The following is a 10,000-nucleotide window of genomic DNA, read 5'->3' as shown; positions in this document are numbered from 1 at the left end:
AAAAAAAAAAATTATATATCCTTGGATAACACGATAACATATATGTAAATGTAGGTTAACATGTCTATCTATCTATCAATAGGTAGATATGATAGTGGAAAAATAATTAGTATGGAATGTTACATATAGATACCTATAAGAAAATTTAGTGGGTGATAAAAAATATTATTTTGCAGTTGAAGTATCTATCCAATGGTATAACAGGAGTTACATTTAATTAATAATGCATCAAAGCATACAGGAGAGAAAATGTGTCTGGGAACACAAGAAGGAAGATTGTCAACCTTTTTCATTTCCTATAATTCCCTATAACTAGGGAACTGTAATATCTGAGTCATTAAAACTGATCTTTCATCATTCTTGATGCTATTTGTTACATAAATATATCACTTCTTTATCGAAGAAATAAAAAGAAATTAAGATTACATGGATAAGGTTGACAAACCACAAAAATACTATTATTACTAGATATGTGTGTATACATGTATATGTATGTACACACAAGTATCCATGAATATACAGGTATATATACTTGTGGTACACATATATGTGTGTGTGTGTGTGTGTGTGTATGTGTGTGTGTGTGTGTGTGTGTGTGTGTGTGTGTGTGTGTGTGTGTGTGTGTGTGTGTGTGTGTGTGTGTGTGTGTGTGTGTGTGTGTGTGTGTATGTGTAAGAATACATGTGCATATTGATTTACATATATTTGTGTTTAAATGGACAAACATGCTTTTACTATGATGACTGGGCATACATTGATGTTTTGGCCACTGTTAATTTAGCTTATCTCTACATATAGATGGCTCTACAAATTCTTAAAGGGGTGTCACACTAACACTATTTCTGTGTGTTTTTTTCTTGCTACTGCTGGCATATTGGTCGAATGAGGTAATTTCCAGTCAGATGATAATTATTATTTTCCATGGCAAATTTTCTGTTGCCTTTTTGGTTAAAATCTTAAGCTATGATAGATAATCGTTATAGTAATGCAAAAAAAAAAAATATATAATATAAAACGATTCAAAAAGACAGTCAAGACAGTCTAAATTGTAAATAATATTTAAAAATTGGTAAAATTCTCTCTTGTATTTAAAGACATCTATAGTATAGATTAAGGTTCAGTCTTCACCAGCACCAGTTCTATTATTCAAAGCAGTATATTATTATTATTATTACCATTGCCATTACCAGTATCATCATCATTATTCCAATTAACAAATTAGCACAGAATTGTTTCACAATATTCAACAACCGAATAAACCTGATAACAATGGGGGGAAATCTTCAAATGTGAAACACTTTATTCAGCTCAGGAGTCCATTAGAGATCACCCAAGAAAAAGGCAGAATTTTATCACACAGGAGGCATGAGGCCATAGATGAATGTTGCATACCTCAGCTGACATGATTGAGACTTGCATTAATCATTAGCACATAAAACTTGGAAAGAATAAGGAGGGACAAGGAACAGCACACAAGGAACCTTGCTAATGAGGTTGAAGACCATATCATCCTGCCAATCAAGCTCAAAATCTGAATTCCAAGTTCTTGTAGATCATGGTCGTGTTGGGTTGTGATCATATTGGGCTGAGCTCTCCGAGCTTGTTATTAGGTTAACCCATTGGATCTAGTTGTGTTACGGCAATCACAGAGCTGAAAACACAGTGACAAGGCTCTGTGGATCCCCTCTTCAAAGTTTTCTTGCATAAACTTTTTTCACTTTTTTGACATTTTCCAATATCCATATTTGTCTTTTGATTTGCTTTATCCAGATGGTAATAGATGATTTTCCTTGCACAGACTCCACATCATCTCTGTATATAGTAAATGGAATTTTTAAAATGTAACCTTTGGTTATTTTTTATATGAATTTTGTTTTCCAATGTAATACAACCTGTGCTGCCAGTCGCTGCAGCCAGGAATACAATGTTAAGCATGGAAATGGCGTCCTCCCTGGAGCCGGTACTCTTCCGGTCAGGGCTGAAGCACATTACATTCCACACTTGTTCATGGATGGAAATAATGCAAGAGCAATCACACACCAAGCGGTTTGTGCACTCATGGCGAGTCTTTTCTGTCATCCTGGCCTTTGCTTATGACGGCAAGTTCATGACACCCAGCCCACAGCCATTTTGTCTGATGATTGGATGCCCATATCACCTGGCCCTCAACCTAGATTTTTCCCTGACAGGATGGTCATGTCACCCAGATCATAGGGTTTAACTCACTGATATTTAGCATGTATGTGAGTGGTGTCATGATCCTGGTGATGGAGCTGTTCATTGAGAGGAATGTTCTACCTGACAGAAATTTGGGAGGCGATCTCCAAGCTGAGGGATGGTAGCAACAAACATTTTTAGCATCACTGTTCAACTGTTAAAGGCTGGTGATGAATCTGTAGTAAGTGGATTGCATGTTTTTCAGACATGCTAAGAGGTGTGATCATCCCTCAAAGGAAAAAGAAAGGGAATCACTGGGACTACAGCAAATTTTGAGGTATTATTAAGCAAAAAGGCAAAGTCCCTGAGTCTAGAGGTTATTTGAACTAAAACCAAGATGCAGGACTTTGGAGACTTGATAAGAGAACCTGTTTATTTAATACTTGCTTGCAATGAGAATGTCAAGCCTACACAGAGCTTTGCATATATTGGTAGTGAAGTTCATGACTGTCAAACCAAGATGTCAAGTAACAGATTGGCCCGGCAGCATGAGACATGAATTCACTCAACATGTTTGTATTTGGTGATGCTAGTATCTGAAGAGAGGGACAGAGTCACTTATCTTCATAGGCGTTCTATCTTTTAACAAGCAAAACTTTGACACTCGCCTGTGTCTTGAAGATTTGTTTTTTGCTTGATCATGGAGGTATAGTTGTCAGGATGTGTCCAACCAATAGCTTAGGACTTGTTACTTGCATAATCCATGTATGCCAACAAAGGCATAAATAAGGAGGAAGAGGCCTGTAAGACAATTTTGAGAGTATCATAATTACAACTATGATTTATTCTTATTTTTACTGATAATGACGACAATAAAAATACACGTGGTGATTATGAATATGCAAGTGTGACAACAATAATGATAATGATAATATTGGTTATTATGATCACAATTACAGTATTAATGGTGATGATAATAGGAATTATGATAATGATATGAATAATGATAATGATGATAATATTGAGACAGAGACTAAGGCCCAGTGTTGGGAACTCAGCCTTCAACTCAAACAAATTTGCATGGTCTCCCCCCCCCCCCTTCCCTTTTCCTCCTATTCTCGAACCCCTTTTTCTGTCCACTTCCTAAAATGTGTTGAAAGGATAAAAAGCTGGCTTTGGGTCCATCCTGAATGGCCTCAGAGTGGCATGGACGCATTATTTCCCAGTTTAGTTATCTAGCCTTTACCTCTCATGGGTATTCTGAAAGGATACTTCTCTTCCACACATACTCCATGCCAGTACTGATTTGTACCTTTATTAGGGGCATTGAGGCTTACTCCTTTATCAGTTAACCAAAATGACGTTAACTTTTCCAGTTCCCTGATCCCTTTGTCTCGTATGATCACAACTCTGGATGCTGCTTCTACTTGATACCTGCTGTCAGCTCAATACATTCCAAGGTACCTACCAAGGTCATTACCCAACCTTCAGAAAACATTCCTTCTTCTCTCCAAAAATCCTTCACGCCCTCTCTTCATCCTCCACAGTCTTCTTCATTTTCAAACCTCTCCTCTCTTATTACTACTCCACATCCTTATTGTCCATCCGTAGTATTGCTTCACTCAACTGCACTCCCTCTTCCTCCTGTCCTCATCCTTCAACTACTTCCACCTCAAAAAATCCCAGCTAAATGGGATCGATTTTATATGATTCTGCCTACAGCCCCTTTAACAAACCCACCTATTCCAATACTGTCCACAAAAACAAATAGGCAGAGTTTCCTGACACAGCCATTTCAATCATTCGTCCCTTGTCATAGTTACATCCGAGTCCCAAGCTATCAAGCCTATCCCTGCTCAGCCTCACTCCTGTTTTTATTTTCCCAGCTGATTGCCCTGTCTGCAACAAGAATTGGTCAGAATGTGAAAACAGCCTGCTTGCCTGCCTTGTTTACTATAATGCAGTATCAGTACAGTTCTACACTATTCCTCCAATATTGCCAAAATTATCTTCAGCAGACATAACCTCCCCATAAATTTATATTAATGGAGTCCTATCCTGTCCAACCATATTGACCCCTCCCCCATCAGTATAAAAAATGTTGACATTTTGGCCACCCTGCTAAGCACAAGCTGCTGCCCTCTTTGTGCCCATCTTGGCCATGATCGTTCAAACTGCCCCTCTCAATCATGTATGTGTGCTAGTTGCACTAACTCCCATAATATATTTTATAGGAGTTGCCTTATCTACAAGTTTGAGTCTGAGGTAGCAGTCCTCAGGTTCAAATTTGGCGTCACTTTATGCGAGACCAGGCAGGAAGCATGTCAATGAGGTTTAACTCTCTTTTACCATCGTTCGCTCTACCCTGTCCGCTTATCCCCTTCTACATTTCCCTCAGTATCTCTTCCTCTTACACCGTACATTCCCAATTCTACCAGGGTTACCAAAGTGCAGAAGGAGCTTCTGCTATGTGGTAATTTTAGTGTACAGAACTCCACTACACCTTTCAGTGTGGAAAGAAGGACTGCATCTGCAAAGTATGTGGGAAAAATTACCTCATTTCATAAAAAATATTTTTCCTCCAAGTTACGATTAATTGTAGAATGAATTGAGAGGATTAAAAGAATATTATTCTTGGAGGTTAATATAAAATTAATATGCATAAAATCATCCTATGTTTTTATGTGCAAAGGTGTTTTCAAAAGTTGTCAGATAAATGTAATACAAGGTTTCAGAAAAGCCTTTGTTATTTCATATTGTTCTTGTGCTTTCCCTATTTGAAAGTTGCTAAATTGAATTTATTTAAATCGGTTACAAGTTATGGCTTTTTTTTATACATTTTTGTATTGGAAAATTATTATTACTTCTTCATTGTCATGTGAAGATTTATACATTACTGTGAGAGAATACTTAGTAATGTATGATTCATATCCCAATGGTTTACTCATAGACTACGAATGATGTGTGGTTCTTGTTATGGCTGACTTGGTCGTAGGTCCGGCTGATGTGTTATTCATGCCAGCAACAACCTGGACACAGCTCTGGGCAGTGGATCATTCGTGTCTTGTTACAGTGATGCATTCATTACATTTTTACTGATCTTTATAAGGAAGCCAACACCACTTGCCCTGGGGAATTGCCTGAGGGAGAACAGGATGTGTAATACGATGATTGGCTCTTGTTTGGTATATAGGGTGAATTTTGGCAAATAAATAATTTAACTGTTATGCCTGGAAGATGTCACACACCAAAACATGGCACTCTTGCTGCTGATGTGAACCTATAAGTAACCTTCACTCTTATTTACAATATCAGCCTCCTTGTGTCAACTACTCACATCACCTTTTGGCACTCTACCAGTATGACTCTTGAAGTATGAGACCAAAGGGAAGTACTGAAGTTGTGGTGGCAGGAGACTTGTATATCACGGCATATAATCTCTTTTTTTTCTTCTTCTTTTTTTTTTCTTTGTCAAAAATAGATTTGCTAAAGTGAATGATTTTTAAATTTTTTATACTTCAATAAAACACATTGTCTTGTACACAGAGGGTAACATGCCTTGTTTACTGAAATGGACTTAAAAGCTTTTATTTTGCTATAATTTATAAAAATATTTAAATTATGAAGGTTTGCCTTCATTATAGGTGCCATTGCCAAAAATCTTTACCACATAAATGAAGCCACTACTATTGGATATAACTCCGCCCAACGAGCCAGTGGCACAGGAATGGGCATGATACGATGCCATCCATGTTTCGGTCCATAGCAGCCATGGTGTGTACGTACATGCCACCCATCGGCTACAGGTTAATGTACATAATAAGGCTACAACAGGTTCATATCAGACATTGCTAAATATGCAAAACATTAAAATCATATTTTGCATACAAATGACATGAAAAAAATCACTTAACTATGGTAGTGTGTAAACAGCAAGTACTATGCACGAGCTGCACCTGAAAAAGACCCCAGAGGCAAGCCCAATCTACCACAGATAATACCTGGAGCAGAAGCCAAGTAAACCCCATATTTTCCTGGAGGTAATGAGTTAAGATTCATTTTCGGAAAGCAGATTGACATTTGCTGTAATACACACTTATCCTCTTTCCAGTCTCTGTGTGAATTGGTTGGTGAGATAAGCAACATGGTAATCAGTGATGAAGTTGGAGGATGGGTGTGGGGTGCAGTAGAGGAGTGGAGGGAATGTAGCAGTGCAGCAAGAGAAGGCAGGCTGCAAGAGGCAACTTTCTACTGTGGTCGATCCTTCACCCAGGCTGATGCTGCATTCTTCCACCCATCCTTGTTAGCACTCCTGTATTTCCCGGATAATCAAAAGTACGTGTTCTAAATCATTATTTTATCCTCTTTGAACTTAGTGCTTCAGGGTACATTCCTTGATAAGGATGTTAATAGGCTGTACCATTCCTCTCTCATTGTTCCTATCACAAACATGCATCAAGAATTAGCTAAAAGGGATTTCTGTAATGCTTTCATTGCTTGAAGATCTTTAGTTCATTATTTTCTCTCAAAATTTGTTGAAATGAACCAGAATTTGAATTTTTGACCAAGTGATGTCTTTGTAGTAGCTTCAAATTCAGGTTTATGAGTTCCATATTTCTCTTGCTCCTTTCTTTCTTTCTTTTTTTTTCCAATAAATCAGATAATCTGATGATGATTATTTCTCTGATTCCCTCTGGAATGAAGCTGAAATTATCAACGTTTTTGCTTACTATTTTTCTCTTCCTTTCTTTGTATAATGATATGGGTAAAATATCCTAAGTTAAATTGAATATTAAATATTAAATGACAGATTTAGACTGAACAAATGGGTTTTACCATTGGATTTTATTTAAAATATGCTAGTAGTTTGAATTTACTTAACCCATTGGTCGCATATGGCACCATATGATGCAAAGTGCAATTGACAGCAGATCCCTTGGAATAACAGGTGGCCACGCGGCCTGGGGGCAAGCGGGCCAGGGGATATCAGCTGGCAAGCTGGTGTGTCCCTAGTGGCCTTCCAGGGCCCAGGCCTGCGCGAGTGATGGGGTGTTACCCACCAAAGGAGTTGGATGCCTTCGGTGCATGCTAAAACCAGGCCCTCTACTCTTTCTGAGCGCATTTACGTATGTTTGCATGCTTGCATATATTTGCAAGGGTTTATATATACTTTTGTAAACATATATTTTCTCATATATACATAGACAGACACATGCGCGGAGGAAGGAAAGCAGCATCGCCACAGCACTCACTCTCCAGTGCAATCACATGCTCCGCCCGAGTCCAGATAGATAATGCTACGGGATTATGCGCCATAATGCAAAATATGGCAACCAGTGGGTTAATGTACATAATAATTTGTACAGTATGAAGATATTCCTGGTTATTGGTGAACAGACTCATTTTTTAGCTGAAAATATGAAACTATTTTCTTTTGTTAATCATAATAGTTTGTTATGGAGGGAGATCTAAGGAAAGGCAAGGCTGAGTTCACCTGGTTTATTCTGGTATGCGGAGTAATACAGAATCCTTGTGAAGATCAATGGGCAACTACTGCTGACCATGTTGTACCACCAGAAGGTACCGACAACTCCCACACACCTTCCTCACATGCATCCTAAGTGTGATGAAATATAGAAATAATCAAAATGTTTGTAAACTGAGCTGCACAAAATGAAGTTAACTAATACCCTGTACATATCTGCAATAACTTACTTGGTGGTTGCCTGGTATGCTGGAGTTTGGGGTTGAGGTTTGGTTTGAAATGGTGCTTAGGGCCTTTTGCAGAGCCCCAGTTTGGGGCTTGCTATCTCGTGTGCAGAGGTGGCATCTGTTCCTGATTTTAGCCTTGCCACTACCATCCAGCCTCTCACCAAGTATTGTCATGGTGCGTCAGCTTGACCACTTTTCCTGACTGATCCCACCACCAGTTGGCTAGGTTCCGAATCTGTGTCTGCTGTCTTGGCTTAAGGGGGGTGAGGTCATGGACTGCCTCGTCATTACGAAATGATGATTTTGCTGTTCTTGGCACTTTCCCACTCACAACACAAAGCTTTCCAACAGTATGGTATTCCACAGTTACCTACCTAGCAGCAGCTGCAATGGGGAAGTGTCCAAGCCTTTCAGGGGTCTATTTAGCACCCTGGTAATAGCAACTGTGTCCATGGAGTATTGCAGATGTTGCCTCTTAGTATCCTCTTCGTAAACTTGACTGCTGCCTCCATGTGCCCATTAGAATAAGTGTAGTGTGTTTGACATGTCAGGTAGTAAAGAAGCTTCTGGACTCACATCTGGTGAGGTTTGTTCTCCATTGCACGACAGGTCCTGGGGGATGCCAAGTCTCCTGAACCACCAATTGAAAGCAGTGATGAGGCAAGAGGTGGTGGCCTCCCCTGTAATGCTTTCCACCTCCAACCAGCCCATCAACATGTCTGCTTAGGCAATATATAAGTTGCCATCTAGCAGGAGTAGATACTGAGGCGGAGGTGTGGGTAGGAGTCCTTTCATGGACTGAGAGGGAGCATGCACCTCACAAATCTGACATTGGCAATGCTTTTTCTCTACATCTGTGTCAAGTCGGGGCCAGTATACAGACTACCTGACCCTGCAGAGCATCCTATCTCAATCTTGATGGCCAGTATAGAGGTTGTTGAGTACATTGCATCTGAGGGAGGGTGGGATATTCAAGCGTGTGAATATCTCAACACTAGTGTACAGGATGAAGTCATCCTGGCATGAGAGGTTGTTTTGCATTCTGAAGTAGGGTCATAATGCGGCCTTCTCCAAGTCCTTCCATTCTGCCCAGCTATCATGAAGCACTTGATATTCTTCATCTTTAAGGGCTTCCTTCTCCACTCACCATAGGTCCACCACATAATCATATAAGGCCACCATTACTGTGTTCACCATAGCCGCACATTTTGCTGTATCCTCAGCCTCTTCGGATTCCTTGGGTGCGATTGCAATGGTCAGATAATATGAAAGTGTGTCTGCAGCGCAGTTAACCTTCCCCTTGACATACTTGACACGAAATTTGTACATCAATATCCTATCCTTCAGGTTAAGAATACGGAGTCATTTGTTTTTCAGTTCTTTGTCACCAAAGATCTTGCGGTAAAAGCTATATCTGTGTAGCCTAGTACCAGTCCATAATTCTGGTAGAGGTGCTACAATGTGCTCTACTGACTGCAGTCTCTGTGGTATCGACCATGATGGGTAGGTGGGTGGCACTTGGCTGCCTCCGCTAGAGTGTTGGGGTTGTGCTGTGCCACTGTTTCCTGGCACCACCGAAGGTATCTTACTCACTGCATCATGTTAGGGAAGGAGATGTAAGGAAAGTTAAGGCTAAGTTCTCCTAGTTTATTCTGGTGCTAGGAATGATACAGAATCCTTGTGGAGGTCAATAGATAACTGCCATTGACCAGGTCCTGGGCAGCATAGCAGCCTGGGACCTAGCTGTACTGCCAGAAGGTACTGTACCACCAGAGGGTACCAACAATTCCTGCATAGTATATAAGAAATTTCTCCTAAGAACTTTTGATGCTTTATAAGTGACTTATTTCTTTCCAGGTATGCCATCTATGTACCACTTTTTCTGCCAGTGAGCATCCCAGTCATCTTGTCCTTCAAAATGCTCCTCGGACTGTACAAAGGGTCTGTAGCATTCAAAGTAAAAAAAGAATGATGATTTTGTAATTTATTTAATATGCAACAAGATAAGTTTTGTTTGTTTTGGGGTTACATGGTTACTAAAGAAAGAGTACTGATGCAAAAATCAACTGCATTAACTTTTATTTTGGGTTCATATCACTAATATTCATGAGTCATGTCTAGTTCAGTATAT

The 10,000-nt window shown here is 39.6% G+C and overlaps 2 protein-coding genes across 2 annotated transcripts in view; one reads left to right on the top strand and one right to left on the bottom strand.

The window, feature by feature from the left end:
• Positions 1 to 10,000, bottom strand: part of LOC113804372 (GPI transamidase component PIG-S) — a 45,144-nt gene that overhangs the window by 20,632 nt on the left and 14,512 nt on the right. The gene's annotated exons all lie outside the window — the stretch shown is intronic.
• The window catches only part of LOC113824684 (GPI transamidase component PIG-S), a gene marked incomplete at its 5' end in the record, with an annotated part of 20,540 nt that overhangs the window by 8,870 nt on the left and 1,670 nt on the right, over positions 1 to 10,000 (top strand). The window contains 3 exon segments of the mRNA XM_070121622.1: positions 3,534 to 3,617; positions 6,269 to 6,492; positions 9,727 to 10,000. The exon segment at positions 9,727 to 10,000 is cut by the window's right edge and continues 1,670 nt beyond it. Of these exon segments, the coding sequence (XP_069977723.1) occupies positions 3,534 to 3,617; positions 6,269 to 6,492; positions 9,727 to 9,841 (423 nt within the window).

The sequence above is a fragment of the Penaeus vannamei genome, chromosome 1 (assembly GCF_042767895.1).
Source record: "Penaeus vannamei isolate JL-2024 chromosome 1, ASM4276789v1, whole genome shotgun sequence".
NCBI classification, from domain to species: domain Eukaryota; kingdom Metazoa; phylum Arthropoda; class Malacostraca; order Decapoda; family Penaeidae; genus Penaeus; species Penaeus vannamei.
Note: the sequence above shows the minus strand (reverse complement) of the source record. Positions and strands in the feature narration are given on the sequence as shown.